The sequence below is a fragment of the Ammospiza caudacuta genome, chromosome 1 (genome assembly GCF_027887145.1).
Source record: "Ammospiza caudacuta isolate bAmmCau1 chromosome 1, bAmmCau1.pri, whole genome shotgun sequence".
Lineage (NCBI taxonomy): Eukaryota > Metazoa > Chordata > Aves > Passeriformes > Passerellidae > Ammospiza > Ammospiza caudacuta.
This window is the reverse complement of record NC_080593.1, coordinates 14,322,906-14,346,551: the sequence shown is the minus strand read 5'-3', so window position 1 is coordinate 14,346,551 and position 23,646 is coordinate 14,322,906. Positions and strand designations below refer to the sequence as shown.

The window sequence follows — 23,646 nt, the reverse complement described above, 5'->3', positions numbered from 1 at the left end:
ATGAAAAAAAAATACAAAACTGCATCTTCCCACCCACCAGAGACCACTGTGAACATCAGGCAGAGCAAGGCACAGATGCACACACAAGAACCACCCATCCAGTGGTGCATATGTTGCAGCAAACAGGTAAACTGTTTGGGAAAGCCGGAAGCTTTCTGTCTATGTAGCTCAGGTAATCTAAACAGTAGCTGAGTATAAAGGAGTTTCCTGCCAAAATGAGGTAGTAAATATGAACAAAGGATATATTTATAAACCTGCCTTTCTCTATAAGAAAATCCTATAAGAAATACACAAATTTCGAGCTGCTATATTCCACACAGGTAAAAAAGAAGGATTAAATGCCGGATAGGGAAAAAGATAAGAACAGAACTTCCATGTGGTACAAATCCATGTAGTTGGAAGAAAGAAGGTAAAATGAGGCTAAATATCAGGAAAAAATCCTTAATGGAGTGATGTATCAGATTTCGAAAGTCTCCCAAGGGAAGAAGCAGAATCCCCACTGCTCAACACATGTAAAAGCAGCATGGACAAAGAACTACAAGATAGGCTACAAGGAATAACTCAATACATAGCAAGAGGATGGCTCAGATGACCTAATAATATAACAGGATTTAAAATGAGTAGATAATTCTATTATCATTAACCACATTCACAGTAGTACAAGCTAAAACACTGTTGCTATGGCAATCAATCCTTATGCATGGTTGCAGAAAATGACTGAGATACAAGGGATGGAAATGAATTGAACCAGCCCTTCCCATTCTCAATTAATTCAACACACCAGTCAGCTGGGAAACCACCTAAGACTAAAGTTTACATCGAGCTTCCCACAAGCCTTTTAAAATATACACTAAAGTACAGCTGAGTGTCTGGCATTCAAATGTAGGTTATCCTTAGATTTACACAGTTAAAATTCAAGGTAAGAGCAAGGCTCCAGTTCAGAGGGGATGCTGCTGGAAACAGATGGATTGCTCTCATCATTGCATTTGGAATACTTAATACTACTTGAATTCTCTCAGCCCAAAGTAAACTGACACTATGGAAAGACCAATGCATGCATGGTTTTGCTCTCATGGTATTACAGCTCCATCTCATGAGAATATGAGACAACTTGCTTTCTATGTAAAGGCAAGAAAAACAGACACCAGAGGTGACTGGCACTTTCTAACAGACCACAGTACTGAAAGCATCCTGCTTCTTTTTCCTACTTTATACTCACAACTGAAAACACACAAATTTTTAAGAGTCAAGCCACAGGATAACAAATAATCAGCAGTCTCTTGATTACATATTATCAACTCTAAATCAACTCCAAGTTTTTACAGAGTAATAAAAACATGCTCATCTCTCAGTACACTGGGAAATGGATACCAGTACTGCTCACTCAGCTTTTCTCTTTACTTACAGTAACAGAATATTTGTCAGGAAATCACGAATTTAAACTTGACAGTAATAAAATCCTTAGAGCTGGGGAAAATTTTGGAATTCAAATTTGCAAACATGTAATTTAAGTAATTTCTTGTACGACTCAAATACAGTTTGAATCTCTACTAGCAAATGTGGAAAATACCACTAAGTTTTTTAATGACAACTGATAATTAAAAATAAGCACTAACAGTTCTTTCCTCTAAAACAAAAAACAAAAAAAAATATAGCAAGACACAACAAGAATTGGGTAGGAATGAAAGCTCAGATACCTAGAGGGAAAACCAACATGCCCTTCCAGTTCTGGAACACAGTAAAAGGTGGTTACAGTGTTTTTAGGAAAAGCTAGAGGCATATGCAGACAGAAGAGATCCAATTCTGCTCCTTGGAAATTCACAGCAACACTTCCTTTCAAAAAAACATTTCTCAGGTGAACAAAGTATTACTTTTTTTGGTCTTATGATAATCTACAGGATTGTTAATAATGCAAAGCAGCCCACACAAAGAGAGGGGGCACTACAGATTACAGGAGCCACATATTCAAAAAGGAACATGTTTTTACCTGCCAGTGTTGGCATTTTAATGTAATTCTTACTCAGTGTTTTGTGCAGCACTACAAAAAATATTCATTAGAAACCAAGAGGGGGGGGCAAGACCAAAAGGGAAGCAAGTCCATATTCTGGTCTGAAAATCAACTAAGAGCAAGCAAATACACCAGGAGGTAAATACAAACTCTAAGATCCTCAATTAGAAATATTTGAAAGAGGCTAAAAATAAACTAGCATGCTTCTAAAAAGCCACTAAATTTGACCTTAAGGAATGTATTATATTTTAAATGAGAGGCAAAATATGTAAGTCCAGAAAAAGATCAGAGCAGCAGTGGAGTTTTCAAACTCTCAAACACATACAGAAGCAAAACATTTGATAAATGTGCTATACAATTACCCTTGTACATTAAACATTTATTTACACAATGTAATCTTTTGTTAAAAAATTATCAGGGATAATCAGAGAAAATTACTCAAGTACTATCAGAACATTCTTGAAATGCTAAAACATGCCTGACTTTGTGAGAAATTTATTCAATTGATGAAGATACATCATTTTTATTGAAAACAGCCCATGAAAAACTGCTTGTATATTTTGTTTCTATTTTAATGTATTTCATAAGTATTTTTCTTGGAATTTAAACAAAAACCTTCCCGCTCGTGTGAGCTTCAAGTCATTAGTGTGAGAACTTCAGCCAATGTTTCATGAGAAAATTACTGAATTATGTCTGTTTATGATTATAACACAGATTTCTCAAGAAAATTGTTCCCTCCTGGGCATTAAAAACTAAATGAGTATGAAAGACTAGAATGTGTTGAATGTGATCAAGCTAGCTTTTCCCGCCAAAATGCTTCAATTTAATCCAAAAGTAATTTTTTAAAACTTAAACAAAGTCTAATAAGTCTATTTCACTTCCAAAAATGACATGCATTTACTAGGAGACTCAATATAAAGAGATCATTAAAAAAAATCAAAATGTCAAGGCCAAGAATTTTATTATGCAACTGCTGTAAATAATTTCTTCTTTTTTTTAATATAAGTTCATGGATGACTCAAAAAGAGCATGTGTGAGAAAGAGAAAGCAATCCCAGTGCAACTGAGAAATTAAACTGAAAAATTAAAGCGAGGAGCCAAAAAACAGACACACAGATGGTAATAACTGGCAAAAATTAAACGTAAAAAGCATGCTCTTAAGTACCAACAGATGCAGTGACTTTAAAATATTACTCCTTGAGGATACACAAAGACAATAAGCCCAGATTGTGATTCCTGGGCCAGTCTACTGCTGTGCTACAGTCCCAAAGTACACTGCACTGTATGGAGAAAAAATGATGTGTCAGGGACAGTGATTTCTGCTCTGCCAATCTACTAAAACAGAAGGGAAGCAAGTTAAACTATCCCACACTGTGAAATTAATGTCTTTAGGGGGGAAAAAAAATTAACTTTGTCACTGAGATTAGAGAGGTGACTTGCAGAATCCATTTACAGATTTATAATACTACAGAACTGAGCATGAACTGGTTATTTGAGCATTTCTGAAACATCCTTTCTTGAAATTATTTTCAAGCTTCTTGCTCCAGATGCAAGCAAGACTGCGCTTCCCAGATTCCATGTTGTTAAACACTGCCACACTAACAGCTTTGCTGTTTAATCTTATTAAGGGTCTCCTAGATTTTAATCACCACAATTACCTAAAAGCCATCCCAGTTTAGACCACCAGCATTAAAACAGGGAAACAAAAATAATCCAGGATTTGAAAACCAAGAAATTTATGTGTAAGAACTATATGTTTGAAATTCAGCCTTTCCTGAAAGATTTCCTTAGAAACTAAAATTGAATAATTATTATTATTATTTTAAGAACACAAGATTTTATCCAGATCACCAACTTTCCAAAAATACCAATTTTCCAGATTGTTAAATGAATTCAGTTGATGCTGGTCTGCATGACTGAATAAGCCCAGCATCTTACGCCATCACTGTAATTTCAGGCTAAAGACCACCGCTTTTTGCAAGGCTAAAAAACAGAGTTTAATTAAAAAAAAAAAAAACCAACTTATATTTATTTAGTACCTCTCCTGGTATGCAGAAGTTTACACTGGGCACTTTCTTATCTAAAGCAGTTACTGGTGCTATCAAGATAAGCACAAAATATAGGGAAAACTACTGAGAACTCAGCAACATGAATGCTTTAAAAAATGACATTAAAAAGCTTTGTCTAAAAGCTTTAGAAGCTATATACAGACACATGTTAACACAGAGATGCTCATATATGTGTATGTATATGCATATCATCAGTGACCACACTTTAAAATAGTGTTCCTAAAAATGAGCAGTTAATGAATTGCTCTGTATTTCTAGTATGCAAACAAGTATGGACCTGTACTTCACTGTGTTTATATTGATGAGCAATAACAAAACTGAACTGTAAAAATGAACATGAAGGTTTGCTGTGTTCTAACTGGCAAACAAGGATAACATCACCAATCAAATGAACTTTATCTCTGTAGAGTTCTCCTGGCTGAGATGACCCAGAGAGGTTCCACTTCTCAGCAGAACACCCAGCTAGAGCGAGCCCCAGCAGCTGCATCTGCTCTGCTGAAACGGCCCCAGGGTGGTTTCGAGGTGACTCCCACCACCCAGATCAGTCCCAGCTGCACTCAGCAGAGGCAAGCACTGCTCTGGTTTCACCCAAGCTTTCAGAGGTTTGCCTTTGGAGTAAGACAAGTCAAAGCGTGCCTAACACCAACGTGCTCAAAGCCCCAGGGGCCGCCATGGGAGGGCACAGCTCTTCTACTGCTCCTCCTTTTATTTGACGTGCATGAAGTGCCTCAAACACAAAAAGCCATAAAATTAAACAGTCATTAAGGAGCTGTGCTGCAATGGTGTAGGTAGATATGTGGGTTCACACTGACTATAATATATCAACTTTTTTTGTCCCCTACGTATTTCCCAGCCCACATCCCAGTATTTTCTGCTGTCCTCTGACACACCAGTATGGAGCTGAAGTGCCTCCTACTCAATCTTCAGTTTTTCACTAAGACTGACATTTAATAATTTAGAGGAAAAAAAAACTGTCAGAGTCCTTGAGCTACATTAATTTCCATAATGTTACAATACCCACTATCCTGCTGAAATATAATATTATGTCTCTTGCATGGAGAACAGTTTTAAAGACCTTCAAGTCACCAGAAAAATCCATCAGTTCTGATGAGAAGATGAGTTAAAAGAGTTTTCATGAAGAGAAAGCTATTTATAGTGGTAAAGTATAACTACAAGGAAGAACTACTGATGGGCTTGCTTTATGAAGTCTGTGCTTTGTTGTAACAATTATTGCCTAGAAAACCAAGATAAATAAAAATGTCATGATGGAATACTCAATGCAACTTGCAATAATTTTAAACAGAGATGCTCATAGATATGGCCACTTTCTTTTGGGACATTTAATTTAGTCTGTGCTTTGGATAAATGAGTGTAAATTATAAGCAATCATGAGTTCCTGCACATTGGGAAAGTAAAGATTTTTGAAGACAAATGAGGGTACCACAAAAGGAAGAGGAAATTAAGATTTGAAACAAAATGACAACACTGGCTTCCTGCCTAGTATTTTGAAGAAACAGAGAACCAGAGGCTTCGATCATACTGGGTACCTCACTCCACATGTGTTTATTGCATAGTCTGTAAAAATGCCTGCAGTACACAAACCCAAGGATACTTTTTTTTCCCCCCTCTCATTTTAACAATAATTTTATATTTATACTGCTCTGATTTTTAAATTGAGAAAACAAGCAATGTTTTCAATGGCAAATTAAAATAATAGCCAACTGATTGTTCTCAAATTCATAAATAGTCAACTCTTGGCTAGAAAGAGCAGCATAAAAAATTTTAATCCAAATGAAGTTGAAGTAACCACGTGCAGATGGCATCAAAGTAACACCTTAATATGGAATCTGGGCAACAATTCTTATTCTTAAAATATCACATTCAGGAGATCAAAATTACAAGAAGTATGTCTTTGAAAAGTAAAATCTTTACAACAGCTTATTACAGAAACTCTTTTGTTCTTCCAGTCGATTGCCTCTTCATGGAAACCTAGTTGTGCTGGTTTTAATTCTGTGTATTCTGAGTATGGAATCTCCCTCATTCAGAGTAACTGCACCAGTTTCACATAGGTGTTCTTTCTTTGGCACAGGGATTCAGCAAAAAACCTCATCGGTGCCACAAGGCAGCTGGCATTTAGTGCTTGGGGCTCTTGAAAAGATTTTTTAATTATTTATTAAGTCGGATCAAATAAAAGTACTTACAAAAAAAGGGGTATTTTTGTTTTTTTCTGTGACATATATAGAAGTAAATAACTTCTTCCTATAGCTCCATTTCCTAACCAGCTTAGTTCTTGTTTCCCTGCTTGCCCCTTCCCTGGCCCTGGATAGGAATTTGACCATTTCATATGCAACTGCAAGTAGTTTCAAGATCAATTTAGAATGGACTTATTTTCAAATGAGCCATTGAATGAACTGGTGGGGCTGGCCTATTATCTTCTTTACTCACCCAGTAATCCTGAGGAAATAAATTAAGATCTTATGGTATCTCACACCAACCAGGTCATATTACGTAATTGCATTCACTCAGTTGCTGCACTCTCTAAATCATGCTGTGTCGCTTCATGGGAATCATGACATTTCTCAAAGTATCCTATAAATTACAGTAACCACTTAATACAGCCAGAGAGTACTACATTCAATAATGAAATGCTCATACTTAAGCAATAAAATCAAGATTAAATTTAAAACCCAAAATAAAACAAAAACCCAGACAAATTACTTCCACATAACTCAATTATTAACTCTGAGTTACACAGTATCATTCCCATTTACAGCAAAGTGCAACCATGTCATTAAAATGACCTGTCCACACAGGATTTTAAGGATTTTAAGGACTTTTCCTATTTCCATTAATGGAAGATAAAATAACTATCACTTCCACAACAGAAACGATAAAATTTGCCCTTTCCTGAAAGCACCTTCCTCACAATTAGTGAAAAAAAAATCATAGAAAGAAAAAATATGAAAATCCTCCTGCTATTATTCAATAAATTAAATAAAAATATGTTTTGCATTCATATAAAATCTTTCTTTTTACCTTGCCCAAAATAACCACTTTGTCTTTATTTCTGTTCTACTTGGAGTTAACTGACTGGAAGCTCTCAGCAGTGATTTACCTGAACCTCTTCAAAAAACTCTAAGAGGAAGCCAAGAGCTCTCACATCCATGTTCTAGTCCAGAAAAGTCTATTTTAGTGTAGGAAGTGCTTTTATTTTAGTGTAGGAAGGACTAAAACTTCCATTACAAATTAATAATATAAATATTACTTTAAAATAAGTAACATAAGCCATTTACCAGAAAAATTGTATCAGCAAGAAAATCAGAGCATTAAAAAAAAAATAAAGGCACTTATTTTTCTACTTAAGGTCAAGAAAACTCTAGAGCATTAATTAGGTTAAGTAAAAATTAGGCTAATGTGAAGTCTAAGCTAAGACCAGTCTGGCTTCTAATGCAGACTTATAAAACCTTGGTTTGACAACAAAACCAAGCAAATTGTGGACCTTGGGTTTTCTTATAAATTGAAAGGAACAAGGTAATTATTCATTGAAGGTGACAGAGCACTGGAAAAGGCTGCCCAGAGGGTTTGTGGAGTTTCCTTCCCAGAGATATTCAAAACCTGCCTGGATATGATTGTGTGCAGCCTGCTCAAGGTGAACCTGCTCCAGCAGGTGCTCGGACTACGTGGCCCACAGAGGTCCCTTCCAAGCCCTGCGGTTTGGTGAAAAAAACTCAAACCTACAGCATCTGGGATACTTTCTGATTTTAAATGGTATCTTTCTGATAGAACATAGAAAAAAAACCAGCATCAGGACTGCACAAAATAAAACAGCAAAGGGATTTAGGGAATGGAGTGTAGAGATGGAACCTCTTTCCGTCCATGGAATTGGCTCCTGCCCCATAGCAACTTCTATTACAAACCATTAATAAGCACATACTTAGGAAGAAGAGAAAGGTAGAGCAGAGAAAATAAGAATACAAAATGAAAGGGGAAAAAAGGTAAAATACCAACACCATGTACTACCAGTACCACCTTCTGAAACAAAAATGCATAATTTCTTTCTAAGCCTTGAAGACACAAGGAATCACATATTTACACTTTGGTTATAAGGCTAGAATGCAGAATGAGCATAAATGTGAATTTTAAATTAAGAATACTTTACCAGGAAGGGCAAGGGAGAATCCTCTACAGACACAATTAACAGAATTGCTTTAATACACTTAAAAGTTTTAACCTTTGTGGTCTTTGAAGTGAACAGTGGAACTGCATCTATTTCAGGTTTGCACCAAAGGGCTGTATTGCCTGAAAAGTTTTACAGTGCCGTAAACTAATGAAATAAATTATCTTAATTTGGTCAGATCTATTTTCATTAACTGTATTACCCACTGAGGGAATGAGGACAAATTTTAATTTTACTAATGTATTTCAGTTGTGCACTGCTGTGGCACTCTGTAATTGAGGCTCCTGCTCAGTGCTGCTCACTCGGGGCCACGTCCCCCCTCTCTGCCAGGCAGGGAAGGCTGTGCAGGGGGAAGCTGTGACCATCACCAGGCCAAGCTGGCCTGAACAGACCAACTCCAGCCACATTCCCATCAGGACTGCTGCAGACACAGCACAGTAGCACCAACAAGCACACTGTGAAAACAGAAAGCATTTTTGTTATAAACAAGTCATGGGGATATATTATATACACCTGGAGTAGAAAGTAAACATATGAGAAGACAGACCTTTTTCATAGCATGAAGAAAGAAAACAAGGAAGAAAAAAAACACTGGACACATCCTTAGACAAAAAGCTTTTCCAGGGCCATTAATGGATTTTCAGATGTCATTATTTGACCTGCTGCCATGGACAGACAGAAGTCTAAAAAGAACAAGATATTACTGTTCCACAAAATATTTAGGAAACGGTCAAAAAGCTAACAGCAATAATTAATAGAAAGCTTCCTACAGGATCTCTCTGCAATTTTAGAGAGTATTATTCATACTGCTGGTATGGTACATTCATTACCATAAATTACCATAACAACAGGATTATTTAAACAGCTTGGTCCAAAAGGGCAGAAAAATAGCAGTCTATGGTTACTAGCAAGTCAGAAAACACTTTTCATGTGTGACAACACTTCCCAAAAAGTTTCTGCAAAACAGAGTGGGTATTATAGCAGACAGTAACAGAGTTGTGCTATCTCACTCCTTTCAGTGCTTGTCAGGCTGCACCTGCAGAAATGCATCAAGTTCTGGCTGCCACAGTCCATGACAGACAAGGATGCACTGGAGAAGGTTCAGAAGAGGCCCAGGAAGATGAGTAAAGGTTAGAAAGCATGCACTGTGAAGAAGGACTGAGGAAGTTAAGTCTTTTCTCCCTGGAAAAGGCCCAGGGGGATCTCGCCACATTATTTGAGTACTGAAATGGTGGCTACAGAGAGGACAGAGGCTTTCTGTTCACAAAGAGAAGACAAGGGGCTACAGGTAGCAGTTACTTCAGGCAAGATTTCATCTTAATACCAGAAAGATTTGGTGGTGGTGTGGTTTTTTTTTTGTTTGGTTTAATTCCAGATTTTGGGGGATTTTGTTATAGTCAGAAAAATCAATTACTGGAAGAATCTCCCTAAGAACATCATGATACATTCCCCATCACTGGAGGTGGTCAAACAGGCCTGGACAGGGTACCAGGCAGTCTCACTTAGGCTCTCCTTCCCACACAAGGTAGGACCAGGTCACCAGGTATCTTCCAATATAGGCTGTTCATCCTTTACCTTTCAGACCAGTCCATCATCGGCCTGCTCATACTTAAACATCTTTGAGAATGAGACTGTTCGTGTGTGAGGATATACACACCTGAACATGATGCATGTCTTTTTCTGTGATAATTAAAAACCATGAGTATTTGTGTTAAATTGCCATTTCTGTGTTTGGTTTAGCTTTTTTTTTTTTTTTTTTTTTTTTAATTTTTTAAATGTGGACACATATGGAGTTACATTCTGCCACTGAATTCATATCTACACAGCAGCATATAACTGAAAGCAGACTGTAGCCTCCAACTGCCTCACCTATTTAATACACAGTATGAAATGACATATTATTTTTGAAAGGAGAACAAGATAGATGCCAGTATGAAACAGTGTTTATGAAAGCATCACCACTACAGCTGTCCCCAAGCAATAAAGCTGTTTATTCCAACCTCCTACCTCATATAAACTGAAATCCTCAGCACTGAAAAACAACTTCAAATCTGTTCATGACTCCAAGACAAATAAGAAAAGTCTTTTCTCTCCAAAGTATATAATTATGGTCATGTCCAGAAATGGCCATTTTCTATGAAAGAGCACAGACTTATAAATTCCACATTAATATTTTCTTGACGCTAATGCATACTCCATTGGTTGTATCTTGAAATTTGATTCTATCTCTGTACAAACTGGTGCATTTGGCATAAAAATAAGTCTTTTCTTTAAGGCTTCTTTGTTTCTGTAGTTATACACAAACATTCAGAGAATATTCAACGAATATCTGTATTAACATATTCACATCTAAGGTTTGTACAGGAAATCACAGATATTCTTTTGACTTCAGGAGACATAAAAACTCTTTTGTGGGTGTAGGAACACCAAAAAAAATCAGAAAAAATATCAAGACAGGATTTAAAAATCAAATTTAATTGAAATGCATAGCATTTTCTCCTATCTAATAAAAGCAACAGAGGGAAAACATTGAAACAAATCTAGAGAATAATTACTAAATTGTGGTCCCATACACATCAGTGATACACCAATACCACAACACTCTTATGGGAAGTCAAATGCTATTGGAAATTGTATACAGATTTTGACCATATTACATATACAAAATATTTCACAGAGGTGATTGGTCAAAGAAAAAAAGGAGGAAAAAAGTAAGGAAAACATTAAATGCTTCTTTAGTTACAGCTCCAAGATGTCAGGGTGCTATTCTGGCAGTCAGGGCATTTGGCTGCCTCAGACCACTGCCCTTCCTGAGCTGTAATTGTCCCTCTTCATGCTGAGTGGAGGCGGAGAAGCCAGCACTCGATAGCTTACATTTCATCCGAGCATTTGAGCTCCTGTGCTGAAACAGTCCACGTCTTGCCAATATAGAGAAATAAAGGGAGCACTCAATTCCTAATTACCTGTAGCAGCACCGGTAAGAGAAAATACTCCTTGGCCAAAACAAGATTGCCATCATCTTCACAGTACCAAATCCAGAAGAAACAACAGCTGCAGCTGTTGGGGTGTTGACAGCCCTATCAGAGCGAAGCCAGTGTGATCCAGGGCCAAGAATCTATCTAAGTAGTAAAAAACCTTTACATGCGAGTGGATATGGGACTGGGGATACTTTGAACTCCTGCAGGGGCACCTTGAGGTCTTCCAACCAACTCTTTAATTAACACAAACCTTAAGTAAATCCTCCTCCAATGCACTGGTCACTTCAACCTGCCCCTGGTTACAACTATGCACAATTACTGAATATTAAATCATGTGCCAAGCCAGAAACAAGCAAACCCATGCCATTTGGTTACATTGACTGCTCCCATTATCAGCTTCAGTGTTCTTGCCTAGTTTCACAAATGCTGGGCAGCCTCATGGTTACACACACAAACATTCCCTGCATTTCACATGGGACCTCCACTGATGACCCCCCCAAAAAGCTCTCTGCACTATGCCTAGAGCTCTGAACACTTGCATTTCTCCATTTTTGTGATAGATGTCCTTTATAGGGAGTATGATAAGCTTTAAAACTATCTTTGTATTTTACAATGTATATGCTGCCATGGTTCCATGTTCATTAAGGTCATTATCACAAGAGACTAATTATGAAGTGCATGGTCCTGGAGAGAGAGGAAAGCAATAGACTCTATCCTGGAATTTTACAGAGTAATGGATAACCAGTTAAAAATTATTCCTCTAACTGAAGCCTAGGTATTCCTTTTTCCAAATCTTAAAGCCCAACTCATTACAATGACAATAATTTTTACTGTAATTTTCCTCTACATGTGAGGAGTTTGAGATAAGAGCCTCCATCCCCAAGCCTTCCTCATCTTCAGGACATGAACCAGAATTCACAGACCCTTCCACTGCAGTTACAACCACAATAAAAGAAAAAACCTAGGGGAAAAAAGCCAAAATCCATCTGTCAGACAAGGAGAAGCACAAAAGAGGTACACTAGTGAAAACAAAAACATATACATTAGCCATAGCACTATGAAACATTTAGAAATAAACAAAATAAATCAGCAGCATTACTGCCTTCTTCCTTAAAGCATGAAGTAGAAACAGGTTTTTCATTGTTACATGAAAATTTGACAAATCCACATTAAATTAGTGGTTTAAATTCACCAACCTATCTATCTCTGAAGCTTTGATTATTTTTTTTTCCAACTGACAGTGCTGAAATGCATTAATTTATAGTACCCAAATGTTTGAAGGGAGCATATTCAATCATATTAAAAGCAGGCCTTATTTTGCTGAAAATACAAGCTGAAGGCAGGTACTCTACAGCTGGAGATACAAGACCCATATGCTACTGCCATGTCTGATCCTGCTGCAACAGGAACCAGAGAAACTGAACCAGATTACTGTGGACAGATGTCATGAACAAAAATAACTGAGGGAAGTGTTCCACACAGCACACTTCTGCTCAAGAAGAGAGCAGTAGTAACCAGCTTCTTTTGCCATTTAGAATGCATTTGAGTTGCTCTAGTCTGGCTTTTGCTGGATACCAGAAAGCTACAGGGCACTTAGGAATCACACATGTTCTTCAGTAATAACTATGAAATTTTACTCCATCTCCTACTTTGTTTTCATGCACCAATAAATGCAGACATACATCAAATACATGAATGTATAAAAATATATATACCTGTATGTATATAGAATTACATATTGTTTTAACGGCACTAAACTTGTTGTATTTGCAAATCTGATCAACTGCTTCATACTTAAGTGAGGCTGTTTTATGGTTTTCTCTCCTGCTGTCCCCACACCCATTTCCAACCACCTGAGCAAGGAATGTTTCAACTCATGGTGTCTTGCTTGCTGTCAGTTCCAATATTTGACTAATAAAACAAAAATGACCATGTGAGAGAAAGTTTCTGTGTACCTAAACTTAAGGAACTGGTGAAAACTTTAACTCTTTCACGCATTCCCTTTCATGTCTCCCTGGTATGAAACAGCATGAGGCCAGATTTGATCAGGGTCCAAGCAAGTCTTGAGGTGAACTGAGGGAAGAAAGAGTTCTCAAATAAAAGTGACATTACCACATATATGAATAAATTTCAGAGAAAATAAGATTTTTCAACTATTCTTTAAAGTTTGGTTGCTGTGGAGAAAAGGAAGATGTTGCAGAGGTCAAGGCAAAGAATAAAAACCTACTTTTTTTTTTTAACATATTTCAGAATCAAATTAAAGACTGCACTTTTTTTTCCCCTAGTACTTTACAATCTGTAAAAAAGTATAAATTGAGTGAAAAAGTAAAAAATACAATGTGACAGAATCACAGAATGGTTGGGCTGGAAGGGACCTGAAAGATCACCTCTAGCTCCAACCCCTCTGCCATGGACATCTTTCACTAGACCAGGTTGCTCAGAGCCCCATCCAACCTGGCCTTGATGGGATGGGGCATCCACTTCTTAGAGCAACTGGTTTCAGTGCCTCACCACCATCCTAATGAAAAGTTTATTACTTATATATAATCTAAATCTATTCTCTGTCAGTTTAAAGCCATACTCCCCCTTTGTCCTACCACTACAATGCTCTTGTAAAAAGTCCCTTAAAAATCCCTACCTTTCTAAAAGTATTCTGAAACTGAATTTGCATTTTTGACTCCATAGTGGTGAAATTATTCTTTGATACAGAGTTTCACATCACTTATCTCACGGGCTTGAGAAATACCAGAAGTTACTGAGAAACACATGGGCCATTTGCCCTGTCGACAGCCAGAGGGCTCTGGAACTAACTGGGAACAATTGCTTGGCACATATAGCTAACCAGCACATACAAGCATAACACCTTAAAGGACTTGTAAACCAGACAATCTTTTCCATTTATTTGATGTATCACTCTAATTTACTAGAACCCAAGTAAAACTCCACAAATACAAGCAAAAGCAACTACTGCCAGAAATTTTAACGGGTTTCATACATTCCTCCATTTTTAGGCACAAAAAACACAGAGAAGTTTACAGAACTACTTCTCTAACACCTACTTGAACATTTCTAATTCTATGCCCTTATTAATGCCTGCTACAGTGGTTTATAATGGTTTCCAGAAACAATGTCTCGTTCCATCTTCAGAATGAGCTGTGATGCTACAGAATTACAGTTTGCTCCCTACTGTTGTTTATAGGAAATGAGGTGCTGTGCACACAAAAATAATTGTATTTCTTTGGCACATCACGCTTTCAAAAAGTAATTCCAGTGAATATTCATTTATGCTAGAAGGTGACAGAGATCATCCTGGAATTCTTTCTTGTCTCATATTCAAAAGAAAGAGATGAAGCCAGGTTTAAGAGAAGTAATTTGAGCCCAGACAGAAGAGCCTTCATCCAACAAAAAGTCTCTGGAGTCAGCAAGATGAACTCAATGTTTTCCACTACCTTCTCTGAAGAGCCATAAAGGCATGTTAGAGCAGGACTACTAATACCCCTGGTATCTGGGGGTTCTGCCCTACAGGTTTCTTGGCACTCTTGCTGCCTTACCCTTGGTGCCAGACCTGCAGTCTGCTACTCTTGATGCACATCCCGGCAGGGTGCACAGAGTGCTCCAGCCCCTCCACAGCTCTGCCAAGCACACAGCAACACAACTACAAGCTGCTAAATTAATTGATTATGCCAGATTGCAACCTTGTTGCTTGAGCTTCCCCTTCTCAGAAGTGAAGGTTTAACCGGTGGGAAATAACATCCCACAGTGGATACCGAAGAAGATATTAAAATGCCAAAATGTGTGGAAGAACATCTCTGTCTGCAGCTACTCCCTCCCCTACCAGGCCCTTCCCTTCTTCCCTATAGTGCATCCCACTCTCCCAACAGACTTAGTTCTCCAGAATGCAGAATCTTTAACATATTCAAAGAATAAACCATCTCTCTTCTTAAAAAAAACACCACTACAAACAAACAAAAAGCAGAGAACTTGCTCTAAAGAAACATCATATTTACAAATTCAAACTGTGAACAGTTGACTCTGCTAACAAATATGCTTCCAGTCTACCATTACTGGCAAATTATTTACATAATTGGTGAACAAATTGAACTAGTTAAGCTGTTCCGAGACTAAAATCAACACAAAGCTTAATATGAAACATGATATATTAAAATTTCATGTACCCAACATTTTACAAGATGATCACTATTAAGATTTCTAATCCAACTCCTTTTGCTGAGACAACAGTTTCATTAAATGCCACAGTGCGAATCTAACGATGCATGGAAATGTGCCTCAACATCAAACAAGCAGAACTGACACCGGAGCTGCCTTCACATCTGGGCACTGACTTTCCCTTTCAACACAGGCTGACAGAGACAGCAGCTCACTTCATCCAACCTAACACTGTATCTTGGAGGAAAACAGCAATGGAAGGAATGCTGACATTAAATGTGCACAGGAAAGAATAGAAAGACCAAAGACAGAATTTTTCTCATAGAATATATAATCAATTTGCAGATAATTACAAAGCATAAAAATAGTTAATAACTCACATTTGGGAGAAGGTTGAGGGGGTTTTTTAATACTCTGTGATATTATTTAAGCTCATTTTAAACTAAGAAGGGGTTTGAAAGAATGCTATGATTTGGCAATGCCAAACTTCAAATATCAGTAAGGAATACGTGGGTGCAGATCAGGCCCAGGACATCAGGCATTGGATTATAAACCTTCCCCTCCATTCACACAGTCAGTGTAACAAAGCCTGGGCCGTGTCAAATAGCAAATTTCATTTTGAAGCTCTTCTGCATACAGCAAATTCTGGGTTTATGTCCTATTGCTGTAAAATAGAAAATTTGTACATTGTTGTTCGACGCAAAAATTCTGTATTTTCACGGCACATTGCATAAAGAAAAAATGAGGCAATAATGCTACATATGCACTACCCTACATGTGAGCTTGCTGCTGTATTTCAAATTTCCATATTAAAGATGCATTTTCTGTACACATCTGAAGACATTTCTTTGAAAATTTCAGGCATATACAAAGACATGAAGTGACTGCTAGGTAATTTGAATTTCAGACCTTTAAATCTCTGTGACTACAAGCTTATAAACAAATTAAGAAATAAATTAATTGATTAAAAACAACGACAAATTGGAACAACTAAGTGTTTCAAAAAAGACTAAGATAAAAATCAATATAAATATACACTAAACAAATATAATACTGTCTTAAAATTTATAATTAATATGTTTTATGGTGTTAAAAATAACAAGCATTTAAAAGTGCAGTGCCAAAACTGGCCCACATTTGGCTATTATGTAGTATCATTGTTGGATTTCAGTGGCAGAGTGTTTACCAAAATAACACTAATTAAAATAACCCTGTTGATATCAGTTGTGAAGAACAGCAGCACTCCATATACTATAGGAATGCATTTATGAACTCAAAAATGAAATTATTTTCAGGTGTCCATTTTAGCAGGTTTTTTTGAAGCAGAAGGTATCCCACACAAATGTAGTCAGCATACTGCAGGTGTTTCTATCATGCTTAAAGAACCTATGTCAGGTAAGAATACACTTCTTTGTAATAGCTTGGAGTAGCATAAAGATTAGATTGATAAAGTAATATATATATACACATATATATTACCTGTTCTTGCCTCTCCAGCCACTTGTCCACCATGGGATGACTGGCACTTAACGATGAACGAGCATTGTCTCTCTGAAACTGGTTAGACCAGCTACTAGTATCTCGTGGTAGGCTTCTGTAGTTTTCATCTTTCTAGTTTAAAAGAAACAAAAAAGGGTCTTATAAAAAACAACCAGTCCTTGCACATTAACAATGCAGCTGGTTATTAAATGAATACAAGAGGAAGACTGGACCCAAGGACAGCGCGATGGCTCGGCCACTCAAGGGCAAGAGCTCCTGTTCCTTAATGCCAGGGACACCCAAATAAAGCCTGGGTGGAATTGTAGATCTTCCACCCACTCATGCTTCCCTTCCTCTTTTTCCAACCTCAGACCTCTAGTGCACAGATTCCCAAGTACATACTCAGCAAGGCTTTCAGAGCATCACTCTCCTCAGTTCATTCTCACTGAGAGCAAATGCACCAAATGAGTGCACTCAGTGACCGCTACGGCCACTACATCATTTTCCCAAGTCTCTGGATTTAATCAATTTTACAATCAAAGCAGTCTCATTGCTCCAGGTACTGTCCTTAAAACCAGAATAGCGCGCTGTAGAGTTCAAAACTGGAATTTATTATTTCACATAATAATGCTTTGCCTGGTTTGCCTGAAGGTACAAGTACAGTCACATTTGTAGAACAGCAGCAGATGGAGATTGTGCTGACAGAGATACACTGATCCTACTGAGACTGATAATTTTTCTCTTTCTTTTTAATTGATGAATTTGTCTGCACATCTTTCCTACAAGCTGTACAAATTCTTCAGCTTCTAAAGGTTATTAGTCCTTACCCAGTCTGATCACTAAAAGCACAGAGGCAGATTCTTAATGATGGGAGTTACCTTTAGCCTAAAGTCAGTGTTACTGATAGCTTACATAGCTTATTCCTTCCAACTGAAATAATACATGGAGCTGAAATTCTGCTTAGCTTTTCAAAAGAGAATTATAAATATACTATAATATATATAAGTATACTTCCTTCAGAAGCAGAGTATTTTTTCCAGTCAGTGTTTGTCTATCTTCATGCCAAATCAGATAATTCAGAGAGACTATCTATTTTTAAAATAGGATTGTAGTCCTACATATTTTGCAATATTACCACTTTGAGGAATCTCAAAACCCTCTAAAATAATAAACAAACAGGAATGCACATTTGCAGCTAAAAGTTATTATTTTCTTTATTTATAGGACACAGTAGATTTCTGATCCCCTCTTAAATCAATACTTCATTCCATCAGCATGAGTATTTCCTTTCCCTATTTGCCACACTCATATTTCTTTGGCTTGGAACAATATTAGTCCAATATTCTAGATGCAGCATCTTACAGTTGTCCTTCACAACTTTACAATGCCCTTGCAATTGTCCCTCATAACTTTATTTCTTGTATATATATGACAGGCTTGGCTAAGAAATTCAGGTCTTGGTATAACTGTGAAATAGAGCAGTTTTCAAAAGCTTCCCATGCAAGACCAAGCTTTTCCCAGGCATTTCAAACCTAAGTTTTCTTAATTGATGGTAACTTTTCTTGAAAGATGTTGCAGTATAAGATAAAGTCTTCCATTTCAAGACATTGAAGCTTCAATTCATCCAACACAAGATAATCTTGTAAAAATATGTTTGCACAAGTAACCGGCCTAACAAATACCCATCATAAATTACTTTACCCTGCCACAAATGAACAAAATCTTTGTGCCTTGCAGCAACTGAAAACAATCCAGTATTCCAGTTCTGGTTAACCACACAGCAAACTAGAAACTTGCTCTGTGTCTTGCTTAGAAAGGCAAAGTCAGCTTTGTACAGCAAATATCATAAAAGCCAAGGAATGGTGTACACAAATTGATTTTTGTCCTGTTGCTTCTCTTATTCAATTCTCCTCTTCAGGTGACAGGGGTGGCATGGCTCCTATAAGCCAAAACAACAATTTCTCTTGTTCAAAGTGGAGGGCAGGTATAACAACAAAATCAGAATCTGACAAAGAAATAACAAAAAATCATTTTATGTGCAAAACCACCCATGCAGCTGGTGCGTGCATTATTATCACCTAACAATAACCCACTACCTGACAGACATCACCTGGTCTGAATGAACAGAAATTTCTTCCCATGAAACAAGATATTTTCTGTATTTCTGTACTTTATAGAGAATTCCATTTTTTATTGATTCCTGCTTACAATGTTCAATAGAAACTTTTTTAAAAGACATTTTTATTTACAAAATCCAAAGCCCTCTCTCCAACACAGCATCCATTATGCCTGCACAGGAGCATTTCACAAGAGCAAGAGAGAAGCAAAGATTCTCATCTAGGGATGTGTTGTTCTTCAATTATTCAATCACCAGGTCTCAGAATCACCATGAACAGTCACATTGCACAAAGTTTATATTGGAAATTTGTGCTGTAAAAAGTCTCAAATATCACAACACTCAGAGTAAGTGAAGTTACCTTAGCTCAGAGAGTTAAATTAGGCCTCTGTCTTGTGTATCTATACTAATGTCAAGAATTTTGCCAAGAGTTTACACCTAATATTATCTATGCTGACAGAAGAGTACATTCATCCCACCTACCAAAACATTTCTGCTTGTAGCCCACTTTTGTAGGAGATTGCCTTTTTCCTGTTAAGACTTAAATCAGCTCATTTTACACAGAAGACATCCAAGCCACTCAGCAATTTTTTTGTGACAGCAGAAATAAAAGCCAGAATGGTAGAGACATGTGGTTTCTGTAACTCTTTTTGTTTCTCAGCACTTTCACCTCTCACCTTTCTTCAGAGGATCAAAATAGCGCTATTACCAGATTGGAATAAAACACCAGTGCTGCAATCACAGACACAGTCATGTTGATGTTAGCCAAATAGGGAAATATTAGAAGATCCACCAGGCACAGAGAAGCCCTCCACTCCTTTCTTTGTCACTGCTTTCTGGCAAACAGCTCTCCCTGTCCCCACGAGTGCAGCACTGGGACAAGCACCAAACTGGAGGAGGAGCAGAGGGATCAGCAGCCAGCACTGCCACACACCATCCTTCTCACAGGCACCTACAGCACACAGCCTTAAGGCGCTCCTGGCTACCTGGAACCCCATTTTTGCAGGGGTTTCCATTACTACCAGAGCTAATTCAAAGATAGCTGTGCTGACAAACCACAGAGGTACAGGTGAAAAGCATCACTGCAGCTTAGACATTGGGATTTACTGAGCCAGCTGTGATGCTGCTATTTAAAATATATACTGTCTGGGGATTTCTTGTGTAAAATATTCAATTGCTAATCCAGACAGCTGTACTTATCTTCAGCATGATCTAGCTTTAGCACACATGCTACCAACATCCAGCTGAAAAAGGAAGGAGGAAAAGGTGTGTGTCTCTTTCTCTGGAGAAAAAGGTGTGTGTCGCTTTTAGCTACAATCCCATAAAGGAGAAGATTTCATGGTACAGAAGCCATCAGGGTCACTCAGGGAATTCCCATTTCTTCTGGAAATGCAGCTGTGAGCCCTCCTGGGACCAGGGCTGACATGCATCATCAGTTACAATTAAATGCCCTAATTTTCTAAAAAGAAGTTTCTTCCCCAAACATCTTTGGGGACCATGGGCCATGTCAGCTTTATCATGTTTGAAATGGAAATTGATCAATATAATACTAAAAGTGCCAAGTCATAATACCACCACTACACTTAACTGCAGCATTTTGGAGTAATTTTAATGAGGACACATAATCTAAGATTTAGTTCAGCATGGTGTCCCTGTGGGGTTTTGCTGGAGGATTGGGTGAAAGGGGAAAGGAAAAATGAAGCAATTTTGCCATACTTTTAATTTCAGATGAATTGCAATATGTTACAAGAGTCTCATCAAAGACTCTGTAGCTGGTAGAGGAAATTATGCATTAAAATGGTCTGTGTACTTCAATTACTAGCTGTCATTGCATGAACTCACTTGTGATTTTAACTTGCAGTTGTACCCCGGCAAACTCCCAGCATCACAACCCAACCAGAACGTTCTCCACCTGGTGTGGTGACAGTTCCACGTCTGCTAAATCATTTGCTACTTTCCAAATAGTGAAGAAAATGGGTTTTCCCTTTGTTTCACCTCCCAAATGGCTAAAGTGTGGCAAATTTTGGTTGCTTATTTAAAACAAAACTAGACAGCATCATAACAGGGGTAAAATACACTGAAGACATCTTCAAAGTAATTCTCTGAAAGACAATTCAAAAATGCAAACCAAGTTTTCACTTAAATTATTTCTACAGCAATAGAAATGTATCCCATGTGTCCTTTAGGACAGTCACTAAGAGAGATCATTTTGGGCACTGACCATTTTTTGCTATCCAATCTTTTTCCTTGTATCCTATGCGCTTTGGAAAAGGCTGCTTTATTTGGCTCTAGCTCCTTGTGATGGCCTCAGACTGAGAGAGGATTTGTCATGAGAGATGAAAAAAACTTTGTTTAGTCTTTTGAGGTTGCAATTCCACCTGAAAGACTTTGGCCAAATTCATGTCTATAAGGGCAATTATTGTTGTAGAATCACCATACAAGTTTTAAAGGTTGTTCTTATTTCTTTTAATGCTCCACTATGATCATGGTAGACCCTGAACAATTCGGTGTCACTCAGACAGGATGCTAAAAGCTGTAATTAATTACCAAAATATTCACATAGTTTATGTAAGTAACTCTGTCTGATGAAAACATCTGTTTATAAATGAAATAATATACACACAGATCCATTTTCCATGCTGTCTGATGGTCTAGAAAATAGATTCCTGGAGTTTCTTATTTGGATGAGGATTCACGGCTGCTTTTTAACTGGATTTTAGACAAATATGGAATAAGACCAAATTGATCTCCAGTTCTAAAAAAAAAACCAAAACCAAAAAAAACAAAGAAGGCTGCACAAATGTCTCTTTTACATGGAAAATACATTACATATATAAAATTAATTAACCCAAAAAATGCATTGCATGAAGAGAAATTCCATTTTTAAAAAAACCCTACTTACACAGATGTCAGATTTGGAACTGTTCTCTCTATTAACATAGCATCTTGTAACAACAATTTCTCCCAAATGTCAGTAATTTACCTCCAAACTAACTGTACCAGTCACTTCCTATAACTATCCATGTATCTCAGTAAACTGATACTACTGCTTGGGTGAGCTTCCTTTTATTCCCAGCAGATTCATTTTCCAAGGCTGCTCTTTTCCTGATGTATACTGAAGAACATGACCCCAGGAGCTGCAATAATGCAGATACAGTCCAGCCATTCAGTGTAGAGAAAAAGGAATGAGTTACAGTCACCCAGTATCAGAAACCTTTGATCTGAGGCCACTCTCCAAGGAGGAAAGTAAAAGAGGACTCCCACATTAAAGAATTACCACAGCTTCATCCCTTCTATCAGCTCTGACCTGGAACATGGGTCATTTCCAACTGATAAAAGCTGATTTGCAGAAGATACAAATATAATAGTCTAATGAAGAACTGCATGCCCTATTTATGGTGAAAATAGATGAGAAGAATGACCACTCCACATTTATTTGGATATTTCCAGAAAGACCTTTCTCAGAAATGACCCTCTGTATAGTTTCATGAAAGGAATTAATGTATTATGCTTCTAGAAGAGCTCATTAGATGACAAAAAGGAAAAAAGCATTTGAAAAGCCAGTGTTCTGTTTAAGTTTTATCACCTCAAGTTCAGAAATTTCCAAATTATATATTCCATATATTCCAATTTATATATTCCATGTTACCCTTTGACTGATAAGCAAGGCCTGACCTTAAAAAAAGAAGTAACTATGGGCCATGATAATCAGACAGTTCCCTGTGCAAGTGGTATTATATGTAAACATAATACCAGTGTCAAAGAATATTGGCTCAATTAAGAGTAAATTAAAAAACATGATATTGCCCATCCAAAACATTCTGTTGATGTCTCTTGTTTACAACACAAAACTTTAAAATGTCATGATCTCTGCATGTTCACGTGCAAAGCCAGAGGTTTCCAAACAGTTTTATTTCTCAGATGGAGGGACAAGAAAGAAGCTGCTTCTTCCTTTCACTCTTTACTTATTAATCTCCTAATATAACCCCACAAGGGATAATGCAAAACAACTCAAATAACATACAACAGTTTATATTCAGTAATTATAATTCAGAAACTGTAACTAAAGACATGGCTTTCCACTGCTCCATTTTAGAGAAAAATAAATGAACCAGTTAAGTTAAAGTGTCATGAAGCTACAGTTCTGATTCCTCTACACATTATACTTAGGAAACCATTTCCCCTTCTACTATTTTTCATTCAAGTGAATATTCTCTTTTTCTGTGCCACTTTAAAGGCATCTAAAGAGTTCTTATGCATATCCACCAGTACACGAATCTATATGGGTATCTGTTTAAATGCAATAATATAATTATGCACAGTCCTGCCATTTTCACCAGATATTTGCTTTTGTACCCAGATTTATACATTTTATGCCAATTTGGATTTAGAGAAAATATAATTTCTAAAGTTGTTTATTTTAAGTGTTGATATGATGCATTCGATTCTTTGGGAGAGCCAAGAAATTAAAGAAGGGGAAAAAAAGCTGCTAATTAATTAATTTCAAAGCAGCCTCTGAAAACAGGATTTAACAAATTGAATGTCAATATAAATATATTTAAGAAGCTAAGAGAAACAGGAAACAAGGGGATATAGGAAACTTCATGACAACCTTATATTTAGATCTCAAAATGAAGAACATCTTATAAGCCA

At 37.2% G+C, this 23,646-nt stretch overlaps 1 protein-coding gene across 11 annotated transcripts in view; it reads right to left on the bottom strand.

Moving 5' to 3' along the window:
- Positions 1–23,646, bottom strand: part of PARD3 (par-3 family cell polarity regulator) — a 444,439-nt gene that overhangs the window by 233,862 nt on the left and 186,931 nt on the right. For 8 of the 11 annotated variants that reach the window (XR_009275724.1, XM_058819864.1, XM_058820106.1 and 5 more), the window contains exon 5: positions 16,878–17,009. The exons of the other annotated variants lie outside the window; for them this stretch is intronic. Coding sequence is in view for 7 of the 8 variants with exons in the window: in XM_058819864.1 (XP_058675847.1) it covers positions 16,878–17,009 (132 nt within the window). In the remaining variant the exon portion in view is untranslated. The remainder of the gene's footprint in view (positions 1–16,877; positions 17,010–23,646) is intronic. 11 annotated transcript variants of the gene reach the window in all.